Source organism: Crotalus tigris, unplaced genomic scaffold, assembly GCF_016545835.1.
Source record: "Crotalus tigris isolate CLP2741 ecotype Arizona unplaced genomic scaffold, ASM1654583v1 scf7180000018419.1029430, whole genome shotgun sequence".
Taxonomy (NCBI): Eukaryota; Metazoa; Chordata; class Lepidosauria; order Squamata; family Viperidae; genus Crotalus; species Crotalus tigris.
Window position 1 is genome coordinate 891,745 of NW_024096993.1, and position 21,743 is coordinate 913,487.

A 21,743-nucleotide genomic window follows, 5' to 3' on the forward strand; every position below is an offset into this window, starting at 1 on the left:
AGCAATGATTGGCATATATTGAAAGTATACTCTTGACAATTGCAGCCATGATTCAAAAGCGATTGGTTCACAGATGGAAATGAAGAGGGCAAAGGACCCATTCTCTAATTCTTCTAAATGTCTTTTTTTCTTTTGACAGATCAGATGCTTAAAAAGTAAGAAAACTTTTCCAGGCACAAACACTTTTGATGGGATTCATATCGTGAACCATTTGATAAGAGACGATGAATCACTGCATTCTTCAGATGAAGATTTTATATCCAATCACATTCAAGAACACGGGATCCATTTTCATTTGCACAGCAGAACTGGCCAGTTGGAGCTGAATCCAACAGTGGTAGACAGTAGTGACAGTGATACTGAAAACACTGAATCACTGAGCACAAATACTCAGAAGGAAAAAAATAAAAAAAGAATGGAGTCTTATTCTACTATGGTGTGATCACTGTGAAAAGTTTGGCTTTCATTCTCAAAGAGCTTCCGTAATTAAGAAAATTAGCATTAAGCACTCAAGTTGACTTGGCCGTTGCATCTGTGTTTGCCAAATCTTTCTCTTTGACATTATTGCCATGAAGTACACTTGAGAAGATATAGGGTGGTTGATAACTCTAACAGTATTAATTATTATCCCTTCTATGTTTCTCATGCTAGAAGATGTGCATTCATAATTGTTGCCTTAGCTGCTGTTCACAAACACGGAAAATCATTACTCTTCAGAAGGGACAGTCTTGTGCAATAGTTTAATGCTCTGTGAACAACTATGTTCCTTAAACAATTTGCAATCAAGATGGGTGTGTGCACACTAGAAATAGCAGATACGGAATATCTGATTATTTTGAGTGTCTTATTTTTAATTAACTTCAACTACTGGAGACTCAACAGAGTTTCCAATCTGAAGCCTCCGTTCGTGCTATTTTATATAATTAATGGTCATACTTCATTCTAAAGGATTGAAAACTTTTGTCAACATTTATGTGCATTTGTTTTTGACACGTTGCTAATGAATTTGATCAAATACATTAACTACAAATAATATCTATTTTGTATATATTTGTATAACTGTACTCCTACCTAAAATGTATATTGAATTTTGTATGAGACGTGTAAATGTTACATGAGTGTCCTTAGCATTTTAAAAGAAAAATGAAATTATGTGTAAGCAATTAAAATTGGGAGCGATGTATGGGAAAAAATAAGAAAACCACTAATTCTCATTCTGATACTTCTCTGTATCAGATGATCTACAGTTCATGTCCCATTTAATTATGTTTGAAATGATGCTATTCGCTGAAATTTTAACTTTGTGTATATGTAACTATATAATAAAGCCTTTTTCATGATTTAACAAATGCTAAACAGTTACGTTTAACTCTTCCTTAAAAATGTCCTTCACTTTTGTCAATTTTGTTATGCTACAGCCCGATTCTACCGTTGTTGAAATTCATTTTTTTCTCATTAATCTATACTCAGTACCCCATAATGACAAAGTGAAAACAGAATTTTAGAAATGTCTGTAAATTTATTAAAAAGAAAAAACTGAAATATCACAGACCCTTCCCTCAATACTTTGTCGAAGCACTTTTGGCAGCAATTACAGCCTCGAGTCTTTTGGGGTATGACGCAACAAGTTTTGCACATCTGGATTGGGGGATTTTATGCCATTCTCCCTTGAAATCCTTTCAGGTTCTGTCAGGTTGGATGGCGACCGTCGGTGGACAGGCATTTTCAGGTCCCTCAACAGATGTTCAATAGGGTTCAAGTCAAGGCTCTGGCTGGGTCACTCTAGGACATTCACAGAGTTGTCTCTAAGCCACTCCTCTTTTGTCTTGGCTTGTTCTTAGGATCATTGTTGTGTTGGAAAATGAACCTTCAACCCAGTGTGAGGTCCCGAGAGCTGTGGAACACATTTTCATTGAGGATATCCCTGTACTTTGCTCCTTTTAGCTTTCCCTCAACGCTGACCAGTCTCTCAGTCCTGGTGTTGAAAAATACCTCCACAGCACGATTCTGCCAGGGATGGTGTTAGGCAGGTGATGAGCAGTGCCTGGTTTTTTCCAGACTTAACGTTTAGAATTTGAGGCCAGACAGTTCAATCTTGATTTCATCAGATCAGAGAATCTTGTTCCGCACAGTCTCAGAATCCTTCAGGAGCTTTTTTGTAATTGGACCATTTGAAGTCCCTGCCCAGGACCCTGGACAAAATGTTCAAAACACTAACCATTTGGTGAACCATCAGGATCACACATTGTGTGTCAGTTAAGATGATTTATTGCTCATGCCTACACACAATCTAGTCAACTGATGGTCAGCACTAAATTGGAGCTAGATAAGAGTCAAAGGAATTCAAGGGGTATGGAACTTGGATCATTTGTGGCAATGCAACGACTCTAGACTGATTCCTCTTTTGACTCTGCCCCCAGGCTCTGCCTGCTCTTCATCTGCACTTTTCTTTAATCACTTTTCTATGTTAAGTTGAACATAGCGGTAGAAGGTCAAAGAGTGATAAACCAAGACCAGGGACTCCAATGGTTTAACATGCTTTGTCTATTGCAGTGGTTTTCAACCTTTTTAATGCCACGACCCCCAACTGGTCTTAAGTCGAGGACTACTCAACCGGTCGTAAGTCGAGGACTATTCAACTGGTGCAGCACCGTTTGCAGAATGGGACTTTTGGCGGGCTCAGTAGGGCAGAGACAGCCTGGACAATTCCTATTGGCTTTTGAAAGCCAATAGAATTAGACTCTATTCAAGAGAGTCTATTCTATTGGCTTTCAAAAGCCAATAGAATAAAAGGGAGTAGCACAGCTAAGGAAAAGGGGGAAAAAATTGCAGACTGCGTTGTTTGGCGACCCCCGTGAAATGGTCGTTCGACCCCAAATGGGGTCCCGACCCACAGGTTGAGAACCACTGGTCTATTGTTTGTTTTTGTTTTTTATTTTTAATGTTATTTAGTGCTGTTGAATGCCACCAGGGTGGGTTGTTTTTGAGAAAGATGGCTATATGTTGGTTTAATGTAAATAAATAAAAGCTAATAGTTTCTAGATACATCCGCTCCTTTAAAAAAATATTCAGACAAGGTAGGGTAGATTGTAATAAATGCGTCCCATAAACCATTCAAAAAAGTCCTTGAATTATGAGCAATTTTTTTTCTCATTCTCCAATTAAAATATTTCTATCTTTTCTTAATATGAGATATACTAGCAGTTAAATATGAAGTCAATCATGTTTATAATATGAGCAAAAATTAAAATATAATACCAGCCGTGATCAGCCACTGGCAGAAGAAAATCAAATGTGTATTGTAAGGCTGATTCAGTGATTTAAAAAAAATAGAGTAGAGAAAAGGAATAAGGATGCTGAGCAGATTGTACAAGAGAAAGTCAATGGGAGGAAGCACATAAATAAAAAAGAGAAACAAGAGAATTGGGGCACTTGAATAAATATAGAAAACTCAAGTGAAGAGTATAAATGAGGAAGCTGACAGAAATATAAAGGAATTATATGACTGAGAAAGCAACCAGCAAAAATATTCAGACAGAAGCTTAAGGACTCATTGATAAGGGAGGTGATAAAACTGCAGAAAGCAATAGAATGAAGATGTTTTGGTAAATTAATACAATTCTCAATTATTCTTTAAACATTGCTTGCATACAGAAGTTTTTTAAAACATTTGGGGAGGGGGAGAATGAAAATGTTAAATTCTAGATGGGAGAAAAATTCTCCTTTAATAATTTCAACCAAATAGCTCACTCATTCAAGGAATGAAACTGGAAATATTTCAGTATATATACAAATAGATTTGCTAAAGGAGAAAGAGAAAGACTACAATAATAACCCTGAGAACAGAAAGAAAAAAGGTGAGACTGCTGAGCCAGTAAAAAAAAATACTCTAAAATAATTATATCCTTGAAAGCACACAAAGATTACCTGAAAAACCAAGGGAACTCTAAATAATTAATATTTAATTTATATCAATAGTTAAAGGTCTGTTAAAGTAGTATTGCAAAATATAAATTGGTACCTGCAAAAAGCTTATGAAAAATATGACAAGCTTTTCATTTGATTAAAAACAAAACCAAATTGCAAAGGAGAGAACGGATACAGAATAAAGTACTTTAAAAATACATATGTAAACCAATTTGTACAAGAATAACAGGAACATAAATGTGGAACATAATAGAATATATAGCAAAACTCTTTTTTTTAATAATCAATTTTCTGTTTTTTAAAAAATCCACTCTCCTAAACTGATGTTATTAATATCTGAAGAAACAATACTAATGCAGTGCTCATATGGTCAAAGCAAAAAGGAAGCAACTGATGAAAGTAAGTCCTAGTTGAAGAAAAAGAAAGAAGAAATCTTATCAGAAATCACCAAAAGAAAAAAAAAAGTTGCAGGTAGCCCTCCGTTTATGTCCACAATTGGAACTGGAGTTTTTGCCGTAAGTCGTTGATTTTAGGATGATTTTTATGGAGTTTGTTAAGTGAATCGCTGTGTTTGTTAAGAAAACTGTGCAGTTGGTAAACATCATGAGGTCGTTAAGTGAACCCAGCTTCTCCAAGGGGATTTTTTTTTTGGCCAGAGATCGACAAAAAAGGTCACAGATCATGAATCTGTGACACACACACCCCAGGATGCTACACCCTGTTGCGAATGCAAGCCAGTTGCCAAGCGCCCAAATTACGATCATGCAAACCTCAGGAATGGCGCAGTGTTCATACATTCAGGTTGTAAGCCACTTTTTCCAAGGCCATCGTAACTTTGCACCATCATTAAATGCTGGTCATAGGTCATACTGTATAGAACTGTATAGAACTGTATACTGTATAGAACCTGTATAGAACTGATATATCACTTAGCCATTAATACTTTTCTGTTACCACCAAATCTGGATTATATTATAAACTATTAGCCTCGATTATATTTAGGATTGTGAAATCCAGATTACGATCAACTCCTACAAATATCACTGAAAGACTTTGATCTGAAATACCTGACCTGCCTCACAACCCGGAGAGGGCAAGCTATGATATACACCTTGGACTCCTGGAGGAAAGCCAAACTCTTAATGCAAGACTACTACAGGATATAAAGAGTAGGAAGATATGATTAGCCTTTGAAGAGGGAGGCAAGGGCATGAAGATCATGCAATAAAAAGAAAATATCAGGAAAAATAGAGATTTTCAGAGAAACTGAATTGAAAGGCCATAGAACAGTGGTGGCGAACCTATGGCACGAGTGCCAGAGGCGGCACTCAGAGCCCTCTCTGTGGGCACGCGTGCTGTCGCCCCAGTCCTAGGCCTTCAGCTGGGTTTTATAAAACCTTTTTGCTTTAGGCCTCCACCACCATGTACAAAAAAAAAAAAAAAGGTTCAAACAATCAGTCAATTTCAACTTCTTGCAGGAAAAAAAAAGATCTTGCAAAGTTGGAATTGACTAATTTAACTTTTTAGTCCCACCCAGTCTGCCGTTACCACTGCAGCCATGCCCACTCTCTAAAAGGTTCACCATCACTGCCATAGAAGAAAGAGTAGTTGGTGCCACACAGTCATTGGCCCACTAGCAAATCACAGCTTACCAGTCATTCAGTATCGCTATGCCAGAATAACAGGTTTGTATCATTTGAACGATGGGTGATTACTATGAAGACACTAAAACCCTTGTCCGTAAATGACTAAAGTCACTGGATGATCTGTCAGTTTCCCCATCTTGGAGCACTCCAAATGTCTTGGTTAGATTACAGGGTTTCCCAAACAGGTTGAGAAAGATTGCTCCCTTCAAGATTAGGAGAAGAGAGATTTAAGGGGCAGTTCTAAGAGGAACAGTTGCAAATGTCCCAGTTGCTATTTTATTAGCTTCCTCTCTCTCTCTCTCTTTTTTTTTTCTTTCACATTTCAAAAATGATCTTTCCTACATAAGCTGACAAACCAATTCATCAGGGGGAAATTCAGGCTGTATCTATAATTACATACTTGAGCTCTGTGGTATGGGTTCTAAAATTAAGGCTGCCATTCTGCCTGCTGACCTGGGGACAAGCCTCGCTGAACAATCTTTTCCAGCCGAATTAGCACAGAATAAGAAACCGTACTTTTATACAAAATCTTCTGCAGATCCTGGCAAACACTACTAGAGGATGATCTACAGTGGTGAAGCTTTTTAATTTTGATTATTGCTGTGCAATGGAATAACGTATCCCAATTCTGGAAATACTGAATTGTTAGTTATTAAGACAGTGGAAATAATATGTGCCCATGGATAGCACCTCTGATTCCTCTCAAGTTTTCTATCCTATTTGCATGTAATCATATAACTACAGCTTTCCTACAACATAACTAAGGCCCCTATGTAAATCTATTACAATATAACTCACTGTAATTTAAGGGGTAGCAGACAACATCCTGGGGTGCTAGAGAAGGCGTTTGAAAGCAATATCAGCTCTGCTTGGTAGTCAATGATGTTCTGTAACCTTTTCTCCATTCAACCATGTCTGATTTCTGGAGACTGCTTGAGCAAGTTTTCTTAGGAAGTGGTTTGCCATTGCCTCCTTTCTAGGGCCGAGAGAGATCAACTGGCCCAAGGTTATCCATCTGGTTTCATGTCCAAGGCAGTACTAAAACTCACACTTTCCAAGCTTCTAGCCCGATGCCCTACCACTACACCAAACTGGCTCTGTTCTATAACTAGCCATAACCATAGTAGCTATGCTGGTAACTGGTAGTTTCTCCCTCGTGACAGCCTTACCCATGTTACAATATTCCCAAGTAGAGCCACAGCCCTCCCCCCCAAATGTTCTGTCCCTAAACTAAGCAATATGTGAATATGGAGATTAAGCAAGATAAAACTTGAACAAATTTTATGAAGCTATGCATCAGTGGAAAAAATCCATTGGATTTTAACCTATACTATAAACTAGATTTCACAAATACCTAGTTTGCTGTATTGCGATGCTTTGTAACTTGATATAGCCTTCCACATATTGACGTTTTAATGTTCCCCTACACTCAGCTAATGCTTCTACTCCTTTTTGACTCTTCTTTTTATATATAAGTTTAATTTTTAATTTATACAGTATACCTTTTCTACCTTCTATCACTTCTTTTTATATATTTATTTTTATTTCTACCTTCTATCACTTCTTTTTATATATTTATTTTTATGCATGCTTTATGCACCCCATGCTTTTGCTGGTCTATAGCCATAAGAAAGATTAGATATGATATATAATATGAAGCCCTGGTCACTTTATTGACCAGAATTATCTCCAATCTTTAAACAAATATTTTTTTTCAGTCCAGGATTTGCATAAAGTCTTCTTGCTGTAACTGATGGATCACAAAGGGCACAGCCAGTAATATGACATTACCAGAATGAGTGGGAAATAATGTTTTTCAGCTTCTTAAATAAGTGTCTGCAAGTTTTAAGGTCAAATACTATTTTACAGATCGAATTTCTTAAATCACCCATTTTACCCTTAGAAACAAACAACCAGAATCTGAGAATTTTAGTTCCATACGTTCTGGAAAATTATAAAAGAAATGGAAGCTGCATAGAGGTTTCAAGTGGCCTGCATCTTAAGAGTTATGTCATTTTTAAAATATCCTAGTAAATATCTAACACTGTATGATTCTTTGCAAAAAGGTTTACTAAATTCAGTGAGCAATAAGTAAAAAAAAGCAAAGCTTTGTGCTGCGTGTGAATATAACTTTTAAATTGCATCTGTGATTGCTTCAGTTTAAAAAGCCACAACAGTATTTTGGTGCACTAAACAATGAAACCTTGTTAGCTGAAAATTGCAGGAGAAGAAATAGATTTGTCCACAGAAATAGATGGTCTCCAGGAAATTCTTAAACAGCTTTTTGAGCTTCTCTAACTTTCAGTTTTTCCCTGGCACACTATTTTTAGCAGCCTCCAGGAATCTAAGCTACATTTCTCCAACAAAAGATATTTCCCTGGACTGCTGGATGAACATTGTACTTAAGTCTTCAGAAGTAAAATGCAGTTTGTAAAACCAGGGCCATGTGTACGTATATTTACACATATAACACACCCTGTCGCTCACTTTTCTTTGTAGATTGCATCTGCTTTATTTTCCCCGGTGGGAATCCAACTATAAGCAGCTGTGACTCTCGGCACCTGGGCTTGGGCAGCTGATCTTCTCAAGAAAGGATCTGTATATCTGTCGTTGGCAGTACCAGCTGCAGATTTTTGCACAAGCAAAGCTCTTCAGTCGGTGGCCTGAGAAATTCAGTTGAAAGTTGGCCATAAAACACATTGAACAGTGAAGTGTAATGATCTTGCAGCAACCGACATATTGCCCAGGTGCTACGAATCGGAAGTTGAAGTTGTTTTCTCTGCATGAACCAGCCAGGGTCATACTACGATATGATCCTATCTGATTTCGGTTTTAAGTTGCAATCTGGAGCAGAAATAAACCAAAGTGTGAGAAACAGGATGAGACCGTCTTTGAGCCATTTTCTTCCTTCTCCCCTTCCTGCTCTTCTTTATCTTCTCTGTTCTCCCCAATTGCTTTTCATCCACCAGAGGAAAAGCTGTATTTTTTTTTCCTGTTCAGCAAAAGGCACCAGTGAGCACGAAAACAGGAATTAAAAAGGTTCATGAGAAGTTAAGCACTTGCTCACCTTGAACTTTTCTACTCGAAGTTGTTCTTTCCTACAATCACATTTGGTAAAAAAATAAACAAGCTGGCTAAGGAGCAGTGACATTCCTGTGACTGAGCCTCACGTGTCTTTGCTGAAATAAAGGAATATTGCAATAGGAATAACTATAGTGAGTACAGGTAGTCCTCAATTTACTACCATTCATTTAGTGACCAAAGTTACAAGGGCACTGAAAAAGTGACTTATGACCATTTTTCACACTTACAACCATTGCATCTGTGTGGTCATGTGATCAAAATTGGGAAGCTTGGCAACTGACATGTATTTATGACGGTTGCAGTGATCACCTTTTGCGACTTTCTAACAAGCAAAGTCAATGGGGAAGCCAGATTTACTTAACAACCATGTTAGTAACTTATCAGCTTCAGCGATTCACTTATCAACTGTGGCAAGAAAGGTTGTAAAATGGTGAAAATCTCATTTAACAACTGCCTTGCTTAGCAACGGAAAATTTGGGCTCCATTCTGGTCGTAAACTGAAGGCTACCTGGATACTATGAAACAGCCATCTGCTCAGCCACACTACAATTGGCATGTTTTCTGAGTGTTTTCTAAACCCACTTATTTTTTTCACTTACTCTGACCATAGCAACTACAAATTGCAAACATGTTCACAAAAGATGAGAGTATTTCTTAGCTAGTGAGATCCAGTCCACATTATGTTGGCTTGCACGGTGATCCCCATACTACAGATCCTAACATGTACAGAGTTGGGTAGATTCTAGGGTAAACCTAGAATAGAACATGGCTTCAATTATGTTGCTAACATAATTGATCATTAGGTTGAACTATTGATCAAACTGATCGTTATGTTGAACGATTAATATCTACTCAACTGTGATAGGATTTAGTCTGGATTCCCAGGAGGGAGGGGCTGCTTTCCAGAGAGCGAAGAGGCAGCGGAGCTTGAAAAGTTTGGTGGGCAGAAAGAAGCTTAAAATAGTTTCTCCCTAGCTTTTCCCAGAGTATATCTGTAGTTGTGCAAATAATTACTGTAGTCTGACAAGATTCTGTCCAGAGGTGAAGAACAATAACAGAAACTGCTCTTGAGTAACTCCATGTGTAATTCTTGGGACATCTATAATTTCTCTATCTTGTTTTTTAGTAAGATAAACAACCCCTTTTACACCAGAGCCCAAAAACTAGATATGTAAAAAACTTATTGACTAAAGCCATGCTGGGTGGCAGTTTTCAATATCCATGGGCCAGCTGTTGAAACTAGATTTAGCTATTTGACATGTGTTTCCATCGGCTGTCCTGTACGGCAAGTATAAAAAGACTCCATTGGCAGAAAGACTCTGCTCCTGTGGCTCAGGAGAGGTGGAGACCATTGGACACATACTCCTTCGATGTTTCTTCTATAAAGCTATTGATTGGTATCCTGGTCATTTTGAAAGGATTTATCTCCAGTGGCTGCTTAAGGACGAGCAGGCAGTGATCACGGCGCAGGTGGCTAGATTCTGTGCAGCAGCACTGGGGATTCACCAGAAACATAAACAAACATTTAGATATTTTTAATAATCTTTTATAATCAATTTTATTATGTGTTTTTATCCAGGATTAGACTATAGTCAATGTATTCTTATTGACAGGTCAGTATGATTCAGTTTTTCTGACACTAGCTTGTTTTTTTTATACTGTCTGTAAAACTAGGCAGACTTTGGTCACCTATTGATTTACAGCATTAATGGTAATATATTGCTATGTCTTCTTGTGTTGGTTCTGTTTAGTTTTGTTTTATTTGAATGTTTAATTTATGTGTTGGCATTTGACTGTAATAATAAATGGATTGATTGATTGATTGAGCTATTTTCTTATACCTTTCCCTTATTTCATGACCTGATTTCTATAGTTTACTTTTTTTTTCTTGCTGGGCAGCCAAAAATGTTTTGATCCTGTCAGTGTACCAGCACTTTTTCACAGCCAGCAGCGTGCAACCGACAAAGGTATGTCCAGCGCTAAATGAAATCAAAAACCAACAGGTGGTAGTACAGATTATAGCCCAGCATTGCCTCCAAGAACAGCAGCCTACTTCTGATACTCCTTCTCATGCCAAAATATCAAATAAAATTAATGCCAACACCAGTGGCCATCAACAACTTCAGGCACAGAAAAGGGGTAGTGGGGGAGGGAGAACCAATGTTAAAACTCTGGTTTTAATTGTACAGCACATGCTGGAATAGAAGAAAAGTACAGCTGCAGCTGCTATTCTCTGATACAGCCCCATCTATTTTACAATGTATTATCATGCTCTAAGTTGCAAGCTGAGAGTAAGGAGCTTGAGTCTTATATAATAACCAGCAAAATAGCTATACAAAAAGGTATCCATATTAAAGGGATATAGGTTCTTACACTCCATAACTGTCCATAACATTAGCGTGTTGTATTACAACATACCATGGTTGTCTCTCTTCTTACCAATTCAATTTTGTGAAAATAAAATGCAGAGGAAATATTTATTCCAGTGACTCCTTCAATAATGACAGCGATAATTTATTTCATTCTATGATTTGCTAATACGCTAGAATGGCTTGGTCAAAACGTCACAAATATATTCACATATTCCGCCTAATAAAGCAAACATGTTCTTTGTAGCATGAATTGAAGGCAAGTTAAAGCATTACACAAATCCTTAGACTTGAATTACATAAATTAAAAACTAAAAGTAAATATTAAAAAGAAGAATCTCAAAGAAAGTATATGGTATTGATTTGCTCTGATTTGGTGATTTGAACTTTGGCTAATGTATGTATAGGAGTACCTTAAAGAAATAATATATCAAATAGTATATTAAAAGAAGTTATATCGTACTCTTTTTTTTATTATTGAAAATTTTTAAATTTTACAAAAAGAAATTCCCTTCCCCAAACCCTCCCAACCCTCCCCTACCCTCCCCCGACCTTCCCAGAGCTGAATAAAGGCTTAATTAAAAAAAATTTTTAAAAAAACCTTAAAACACATGTAAACCATAAGCAAATCTAAATACATTAATTAAACAGCTTATAAAATAGTTAACAACAATATATAAAAAGGATACAAGAAGAAAGAAAAAAAGAAACAGAAAAGAAAAATTCAAATAAAAAAAAGAAAAAAAAAGTTAAAAAAAAATATCTATGGAATATCCTAAAGTTTAAATATAAATTATTCAAAAACTAAATAATATTTTTTTATATCCAACTTGTATTGTATGAAATCTATCCATTTTTTCCATACCAAGAAGTACTTCTCTTGCGATTGATCTTTCAAGAAAGCCGAAATCTTTGCCATTTCCGCTAAATAAGAAACTTTTAAAAACCACTCTTGCAAAGTAGGCAGAGATTCCTTCTTCCAACATTGCCCTACTAACAACCTGGCCGCTGTAATTAAATTTAACATCAATATAGTCTCTTTACTATCACAATCAGAAACAATACCTAACAAAAACAATTGTGGAATAAATTTTATCCTCCTTCTAAAAATTCTTTGAATATTCCACCATATCTTAATCCAAAAAGCTTTTATATTTTTACATGACCACCAGATATGATAATACGTAGCATCCAAACATTCACATCTCCAACATTTAGGCTGCAAGTCAGGATACATACGAGACATTTTTTGTGGATCAAGGTGCCTAATATATTATTAAAAAGCTCCCTTAAAGGTTGAATCAACTCTTGTACCAAAGTTTTATAATAAATAGACGTCAATCCATCAGTACCTGGTGCTTTACCCAATTTTAATTCTTTAATTACTAACTCAATTTCTTCACTAGTAATCAGACCGTTAATTTCTTGTTTCTGGTCTTCTGTTAGTTTAGGAAAATTAGCATCTTTTAAATAATTATCTATATCTAAAGTCTGTACTTTAGTACTCATATATAATTTTTGATAATAATCTAAAAAAGATTTCTTAATCAACTCCTTCTGATATACCAATTTACCATTATAATTTATTTTATCTATAATTCTCTGTTTCTGCTTCTTTCTCAGTTGGTAGGCCAACCGTCTCCCTGGTTTATTGGCATTACAAAATGTATTTTGTTTCATATACAGTAAATTAGTTGCAGTTTGATCAGCCATCAACATGTTAAATTGTGATTTAAGCAATTTTATAGATTCCTTAATCTTCTCATCTGTAGAATTTAAAATCAAAGCTTTTTCTTTTAATTTAATCTCATCTTCCAACTCCTTACGTTTCTGCATGTGCTTCTGTCTATAGACCTTATTCATTTGTATCAAAATCCCCCGCATATAAGCTTTACCTGCATCCCAGACCATTGACATTGAAGTTCCCTTATACATATTTAAAACAAAATAATCCTTTAATTGCTCCTTTAATTTTTGAACATTCTTTTCTTGTCTAAATAAGTTTTCATTTATCCTCCAAGATCTCCTCTCCTCTTTTTCATTAACCAATTCCATCCAAACTGGGCTATGGTCCGTCAATGTCCTGGGGAAAATCTTGACATTCTTTACCCTAAAATATAGATCCGTTGTAATTAAAAAAAAGTCAATTCTTGAAAAAGATTGATGTCTGTCCGAAAAGAAAGTAAAGTCTCTCTCCTCCAAGTTATGTTCACGCCAATAATCTCGCAACTCCCAGTCCTCTTTCAGATCAAAAAAAGCTTTATATCGTACTCTTATATGGTATATGAATTATTATTGAATCCAAGGATGATGAAGGGTATCAGTGTAGAAACAGGCAGACTGTAAGTTCTAGTTCTGCCTTAGGAATGAAGTCAGCTAGTTGATCTTGGGCCAGTCACTCTTTCGCAGCCCTGCAGACAATCGCAAACTACTTTGAAATCTTGCCAAGAAATGTCTATGCTGTCTCCAGGAGTCAGTATTGACATATGCTGTCAAATAACATTCCTAAAGTTTGTGTTCACATACAGTAGATGAATACATGAATACATAATCTATACATTAGTCTTAGGGATAATATTTAGCTGAAACCTACAGTTCCAAACTCTGGAAACCTGATGGAACCTACAGGTCCATCTATCATCCCTGCTTGTGAGCTTTTGCTGAAGGAAATGTTTCCTAGTAATATTTTTAGATAGTCCATAACAATGCTCTGAATGTTGCTTCAAATACTGTAGATTATAAAAAAATGTAACAATGAACACATATTAAAATTACAGAAAAGTTTAGTGCTAGTTTGCATAACTCCAAACTGTGGGCCAGTTTAAACTCTGAGAAAAGATCTTCCATAATTGGGGCACTGTTCCCAAGCAATGTGTGCTGAACAAACACATGCTTTCGGTTAAGATTGGTGATCCATTCTACAAAATTCTAGCCACAATTTTGCAGAGCTCAAAAGCCACAGGCCTAAAACACTCCTCTTGAGTATTTCTGGCATAGATGGTTTGCTCTTGTTTTAAATATTTTTTTAATGATAGTTTGCTAATGAAAGGAGGAGACAACTGCTCTGTTCTATTTCCACAGAATCTAGAATCATTATTAATGTGGTCCTGAAATGGGACATCTAAGTTCTTTTAGATGTTGTTGGACAACAGCTACCAGCCTTCATTATTGCTTGCAAATGGCCGGGCCTGCTGAATATAGTGCCAAAACAGTGCAGGCACAGATGGATGTTACTAGGTTTGTAATTGGCTACAAATATTATCCAAAGATATGATGTCTAGCTGCTATTCTAAATCCTAATAACATTTAGTCTTCTCTCTCTGACATCTAATTGTTCTAGAATTCTTTGTATCCACAAACTCTTATTTCTAGCATTGTCACAATAAACCTATGGGTTTCTGCCTATTCTTAGAACTCTAGATTACGGCCTTGTTCTGTCTTCAACAAACTAACTCCACAAGCAGAAATCCTGTCTCAGCAAAAGCACAAGGATCTGAGATTCTGGCAAGGTAATTGGGTTTTTAAAACACTGATTTGTTCACCGATAATGATGATGGCTCGGAATTCTGGGAAATGAAGTCCACATATGTTAAAGTTGCCTGGTGGAGAGGCACTGATCTAAAATAATGGACTCATTTGGCTAATTTTCCATTTAACCTGCCTAAATTGATAGCCATTTCAAATTTTTGCCACAGAATATTCTGCATTGGACAGACTTGTTGAAAAAGAAATTCCTCTTATCTGGAGTCCCTATTATTCAGTTTCACCATACTAGACTTTCCAGTGTTACAGGAGAAGAGGAAAAAAATCTTATTCATTCTGTACACGTCAGATATAATTTTATACACCACCCTCACATGCCTTTTTGTCCAGAACAAGCTTCAAAAGCTGTAACCTTTTCTCATAGTAATTCTCTTCATAATTTTATTTATAATTGCTTTTTTTTGTATCTTGTCCAAGATGGACCAAAATTTGAACATGGAATGAAGTATGAAGTGGAGATAGAAAACTGCCATGAGTTGATCTAGTCTAGTATGCCCTAGCATGCTGGCTAGAGAATTCTGGGAGTTGTAGTCCACACATCTTCCAAGCTGCCTCTAGATTACAGGTAATCCTCAACTTACAACTAAATTGGAACCAGAGCTTCCATTGCTAAGCAAAGCAGTCATTAAATGAGTCACACCCAATTTTATGACCTATTTTGCCAAGGTTGTTAAGCAAATGCAACTTTCTCCATTGACTTTGTTTGTTGGAAGCTGTCTGGGAAAGTTGCAAATGGTGATCATGTGATTGTGGGGATGTGTCAATGGTCATAAGTGCAAGAACCGATTGTAAATCACTTTTTTCAGCTCTGTCCTAACTTTGAACAGTTGCTAAATGAACGATCATAAATCGAGGAGTACTTACTGTCTTTTAACTATGTACTGTGCACTGTCTTCTAGCTTGTACTATCTTTTACTTATGTTCCCGAGCAATAAATTTTGTATAAGCATATAAATACATTTGTACTGTGTATAAGGAGCCCACATGATTTCTGAATGGCACTTTGCAAAACACAGATCTTTGTGTTTTATATACGGGTAGTCCTCAACTTACAACCATTTGTTTAGTGACTGTTTCAACAGCACTGAAAAAAGTGACTTTACAACTGTTTCTCACACTTACGACCATTGCACGTGATTACGTGATCAAAATTTAGACACTTGGGAACCAGCATGTATTTATGACAGTTGCAGTGTCCTGGGGTCGTGTGATCCCGTTGTGACCTTCTGACAAGCAAAGTCAATGGGAAAGCCAGATTCACTTAGCAACCAAGTTACTAACTTAACAAACTGAAGTGATTCATTTAACAACTGTGGCAAGAAAGGTCGTAAAATGGGGCAAAACTCACTTAACATCTGTCTTGCTTAGCAATGGAAATTTGAGGCTCATTTGTGGTCGTACGTCAAGGACTACCTGTAGGCAGAGGCATCTGTGAAAACTAGGCCATGGAGGACAATGATTAGCGTCCAGGAAAAAAAGGCATACCTGCAGCAGCAGCAATGAATCCAACAGAAGCTCATCAGTTGCCATCTCTGACTTTGTAACCACCAAGATTGTCAATTAGGTGTCCCAGATAATTTGTACATCAAGATTTGTGTCAGGAAAAAACAGAACCCACAATTTTAAAAGTAAATGAATTTCAGCTATCTCTACAATGAACTGTGGAATGAGGCAAAGATTTTGTCATCTAAAATGTGAAATATCTTCAAGCGATGGTTAGCAGGGTGTAAAGAGGGCCTCAGGAGTCTTGTTTTGTTATTGTTTGTTTGTTCTTGAGTATAAAATATGTTCTCTGTTTGCTAAATTATAAACTGCTCCTTTGACTTCTAATTTTTAGTATATGAGATTATATGTGTCTTGTTTTTTTTTTCTTAAAGATCATCCAGACAAAGTAATTTCTCTATCAACTTCTGGGGGGAAAAAAGGTAAGCGATTTTTTTTTGAGCTAGTGGATACATTTAGAATTTAAAATGAAAAGAGCTGCTACTGGGGAGATTGGCTGTGGCTTCTTAAGACTTGGTGTTGTCCTCCAGGAAGTCATCTTAAACCCAGGTTGTTTGTGTCTTTCGCTTATGCACAAGAGTCAATACTTCCAATCAAAACAATAACCTGAGGCGACTCACCATTTTTTTTCCTGAGAATTCTACTTTTCATTTAATTTTAAACGATTTGTTTTCTTTTAAAAAAAAAGATGGGTCAGGGAGCTTAGCATGCACTAGAGCAGTGGTGGCGAACCTATGTATGCGTGCCAGAGGCAGCACTCAGAGCCCTCTCTGTGGGCACACGCGCCATGCCCTGGAGATGGCAACCGTCCCTCTTCAACCAGCTGCCTGCTAACTCGCTGAGGTCCTATGTGGCTGGATGCATCCCAGCACGCATGCGCTCGCTGGCCTCTGGGTGCAGGGGTCGATGATGTCAGGCAGCAACCGCCCCAGCCCCTGCCTCACCTTGCCCTGTGACAATGGCACCCCCACCCTACCTCGCCTTGCCTTGCCTTGCCTCACCTCGCAGGATGAGCCTCCTGCCCATCGCCCACCAGAGACCCCCTGGATCTCCCCCAACCCTGCCCTGCCCCCACAGGCGTCCCTCCCCACGAGCAACATTGAGGTGATCACGCCCACCTTGGCCACACTCACCCAATCTGCCATGACCACCACAGCCACGCCCATCCAGTGGGCCACACCCACCTGGCACCTGGCAATAAATAAGTGGATTTTGGGTTGCAGTTTGGGCACTCGGTCTCTAAAAGGTTCGCCATCATTGCACTAGAGGAAGGCTCTATGAACACTCTGATGCTCACCAGAATATTTTTTTATCCTATTTCAGTATTCTGTCCCTAAAGTCTTTTTTTTTTGTTTAGAAAGAAGCAAATATTCTTAATTCTCAACCAAAACTCTACAGGAAGATGCACACACTCCTGCTTTATGGGGTGGACTCTGACATGAAACTCCTGAGGAAAAATATTTATGATATTCCACTATATCTTTTGCCAAATCCTGGTGCCATCCAGATGTGGCACATTACAATTCCTGTCAGCCCTTCATTGTTATGGCATGATTTATGGGGTGATGGGAGTTGTAGCCCAATACATTTGGAAGGCACCTGGTGGGCAAGTCTTTTCTATTCTCACTCCCTATAATTCCTTCCTCCCTATGTGAGTAAAATTAGAGGTAGCAAAATATTGGTGTGAAAAATTTGCTTGGGCTCTGTCAACTTCTGATGCTTTTAACATTTACAGTGTTTACTATTATAAATCCTGAGAGTCAGTGTTTTCTGACATGGCCAATGGTGAAGGATTAATCTTTTTGATTGTCCTCTCTGACATATTTATGGCACAAACATGTCCTTATACCTTCCTTTTCCTACAATGTCCTCTTCATCTCATCCCCAACCCAGGTCAGACAGATGCCATGTTTCTGTATTGATAAATTAATGTTTCCCCCTTATGCTGACAGCATATGAAGGGGGCCTGAACGTAAGTCAAATCTGTCCAGGAGGGCAGAAGTGTCCAGCCTTGATAACTTTAAGATTTGTGGACTTCAACTCCCAGAATTCCCCAACCAGCATGGTCCTCTGGAAATTCTGGGAGTTGAAGTCCACAGGTCTTAAAGTTGCCAAGGCTGGACACCCGTTTTACAGGGAAATCAGAAGGCTTGGGAACAGAACATAAGAGTCTATTACAAGCCACGGTCCCTTCAAAATGATATGTGTATCATGATCATCATTGCCCAAATGATACATTTATGAAGTATGATACAATTAGATCACATTATTCGAGAGATGACTTCATGACGTAAGGATAGGATTGGTCATGGAAAATGGAAATGTCATATTGGGTGTAGTTTTACAGACTCAAGGATTGGATGGATGGATGGATGGATGAATGGATAGCACAAGCAGCGGGGGGACAGGCTATGCTGTAGTGTGGGACCATAACTTGTAGCATGGCATATATTTGGCACACAGAACATGTCATCTTTAAATCTTGATATTTTCAGGTAGACCTAGTGACAGATGAACAACGGTTTTCTGCTACATTCACATGTAGATTAACTCTAAATCTAGTTATTTATCTGCCAATATCATTGCTTGGAGCACGAGAATTGCTCCCAGCCAAGGATTTCCAAGCACTGTAGACCAGCTGCATTACACTCGAATCTACCAACCTTTGTCCCAGTGCTCAAGGTAGCATTATGTTTAATATACAGGCCTCCAAGTTCGCCTGTAAAATGGATTGGGGAAAGAAACAATGATTGGCTCAAAGTTGCCTGATGGGTTGTACAGTTAAACCAGGATTAAACACAAGTCTTTATCCAATCCTTTGATCACATTGGCTCACTAGATGCAGAGAGGCACAGGCTTTACCTGTTGCCTTTCTGCCTGCCATAGAATGAGGACAAGCTTAGTTTTTGCTTCTCTGTGGTTGGATGAGCTAGGAAACCGCAGGGAGGAAATAAATAAATCACTAGTGAGGACCGGTTGCTGCTGAAAAATGCCTGGAGGGCTCTTATAAGTGGGGGGGAAGGGGGGAAAAAGAAGGTGTTGTGTGGGGGCCAGGCCAGGTTTCCCATCCCTCCATCCTTCGTTCAGTTTGGCTGCGGGGGAAGCAACCGACTGCTGCTAATGGGAAAAAAATCTTGACGTGTTTCTTTTTCTTCTTGTGAACACTGCGGTTTTGAGTCCTCTGCTAATTTTACAGGCGGTGTGATTTCATGCAGAGTTTTTAACCAAAGCTGGGTTAAGGGCAGGTGGGGGGAGGGGAGCAGTCACAACGCTACATACACGCACGCACACACACTTCTGTCTCCAGAGCCTTGCTGATTTTGGCCGGCTTGCACAAACCGCAGGCACCTTGGGAGAGTTAGCAAATTGTGTGTCCTTTGCAAGCCCCGGAAAGGCGGGGAGGGGGGGGAAAGGAGACCCGGGTTTTTATAGGACGTGGTTTCTCCTTCTGTGGGGGTTGATGGCTCACTCCCCCCCCCCATAACCCCTTGTTTTCTTAGCAGACAAAATCCCTCCCAGGATGCATCGATCAGCGAGGAAGGCCGACGGAGAAAGCCTCCCACTTCTTCCAAATTTAATCCTTACCTAAGTTCCCGAGGGAAATGAGCAAGCTGGGAGATCGGCCGGTGGGGGGGGGGGAAGGGGGAGAGGTCAAGGTATTTTCAGCCGCGCCGGTGGATGTGTTTATCCCCAGAAGAGTTTTCCACAACAGGCTATTAGGAGATCGGGAGAGGTCATGATCATCCTCCACTTAATTCTAGCTTGGAGGATTTTATTTATTTCTTGTTTAAAAACTGCGATGACTTTTACTGGGCGGGGGGGGGAAACCCACTCCGCGTCAATCACTGTGCCAGAGTTCTGTGATGGGCGGGGCCCGAACAAGCATTCGCTGACCAGAATATGCCCGCGCGTAAAGTCAGTCCGGCACCACGAACATCCGGGTCTTCCACAGCCCCTCTGTCTGTAGCTCCCTTCGCCTCGCCTTGTTTGGTCTCTTGCAATTAGGCTTCCCAGAAAAGAATCCCATTACAGAAAATCAAATGGTGAAATTTTCCTCAGGGATGAGCCCCCGAGTTGAGCTCTATCGCTCTAGAACTCGTGTCTGCTGGGCAACAGATGAAGATATAGAATTGCTATTAGAGTATGGGGGAAGCCATGTTTGAAAAAGCAGGAGGGCGGGAATGACGACAAAGTTGCCATAATTTAACCATGTTTTATTCAACGACTCCAACACACTGAGCCATTAGCTACCTCTATTGGAGGGTTCACACAACTTAACCAACATAGATTTGGACAGGGTAGGAAACTTACACACTTCTCTGAGGCAGGTGTTCACTTTGTTTTGTTTTTAATCCTCACTGAGGAACCACATCAAGCTTCAAGCAAGTAGGACAGCAGAAGGAGACATGTTTACCTTCTTTATCATATGGTGGATCTTATCTTTTTTTGTTTCATTGGAATTGTAATCAATTTTTTAATTCCCTTTCTCCAGTTTTTCATATATATTATACTTACAGTATCAAAAGTTCAGACAGCAAATTATGATGACAGTGTATCAAATAAGGTGAAATATTGCAAGAATGAAATAAGTTATTAATTTAGAAGGTTATTATTTTGACTTCTAGCTCCCCAAAAGCTGTTTTAAAAAGAAGTTCATGAGGCTCCATCATAGTGGGATAGAGAATCTCCTCAAGAAACAAGTCTCTCTCTCTCTCTCTCCTTCCCTCCCTCCCTATCTCTCTCTCTCTCTCTCTCATACACACACACACACAAACAAACACACACACACACACATCTTTCTTGAGCCTCTAATGGGCAATAATGACAACAGGGAGACAAAGGAAAGATTTTCAAAATGTCAATGGGTCTGAAAAGTCACAAATTTAGTGCTTGAGGAAGACAGAGGACCTATGATGGTATGCTTGAGGTACTGTAGATGATCCAAATGGAACTTTTCCATAGTTGTTCAGCTTCATAAAATAACACAGAGATGATCTCAGCTGAATTACTTCACTCTGCTTCTTCGTAAATTCAACCTTCTACCATACATGTGGAAGATTTTTTTTCCCTATTTTGAAAGAAAATGCTGCTACATTAGCTTGGACTTCTTAAAGCAGGGGTTGGTAACATCACATTTTAAAGCTGCATCCAGTGTTTTTTTTTTTCCACTCTTTTAGAGGCCCCCTCCAACCTCTACCAGTCAAAATTGTTGACAATCAGTTTTTTTCCACCCAGATGATGGAACTACCATGTTGAGGTAGCTTAAGCCTTAACAGGGGCTTTATGTCACTGTTTCCAATCAAAGACCTGCCTGCCTCCATAAGAGTAAACCCAAATAAACTATAATAAGCCAACCTGGCAATTTAGTCACTTTGTGGTATTCCCCTGTTTATTGCAGCATGCCCCCTCCTTCCAAATCATAAACTTGACCCCCAAAAAGATTGGATACCCTGTTGTACATTGTCTTTTTGCATTATTAGATGGAAGAAGATGCTAACTGGTTGACAATGATAAAGTTGTTTCAAAGTTGGTTTCTGTATGTCAAAAGGAGACAAAAGCCATCTTGGCCTTTGTGTCTAATTGTAAAACATCTCAGGCTAAACTTAATTTGAGCCAGTATCCAAAGTCTGGGCCTGTAAAATAAGGATGTGCAATTTGTTTTGATTGTGGT

At 38.5% G+C, this 21,743-nt stretch overlaps 2 protein-coding genes across 7 annotated transcripts in view; both read left to right on the plus strand.

Moving 5' to 3' along the window:
* EVI5 (ecotropic viral integration site 5) overlaps positions 1-1,356 on the plus strand; it is a 74,029-nt gene extending 72,673 nt beyond the window's left edge. For 4 of the 6 annotated variants that reach the window (XM_039352278.1, XM_039352274.1, XM_039352276.1 and 1 more), the window contains one exon: positions 140-1,356. In XM_039352278.1, the coding sequence (XP_039208212.1) occupies positions 140-442 (303 nt within the window). In that variant the 3' untranslated portion in view covers positions 443-1,356. The remainder of the gene's footprint in view (positions 1-139) is intronic. The other 2 variants (XM_039352277.1, XM_039352279.1) reach the window with 2 other exon arrangements.
* Positions 1,357-14,472: 13,116 nt separating this feature from the next.
* Positions 14,473-21,743, plus strand: part of GFI1 (growth factor independent 1 transcriptional repressor) — a 44,243-nt gene continuing 36,972 nt past the window's right edge. Inside the window, exons 1-2 of the mRNA XM_039352287.1 lie at positions 14,473-14,535; positions 16,447-16,494. The gene's annotated coding sequence lies outside the window, so the exon portion shown is untranslated. The remainder of the gene's footprint in view (positions 14,536-16,446; positions 16,495-21,743) is intronic.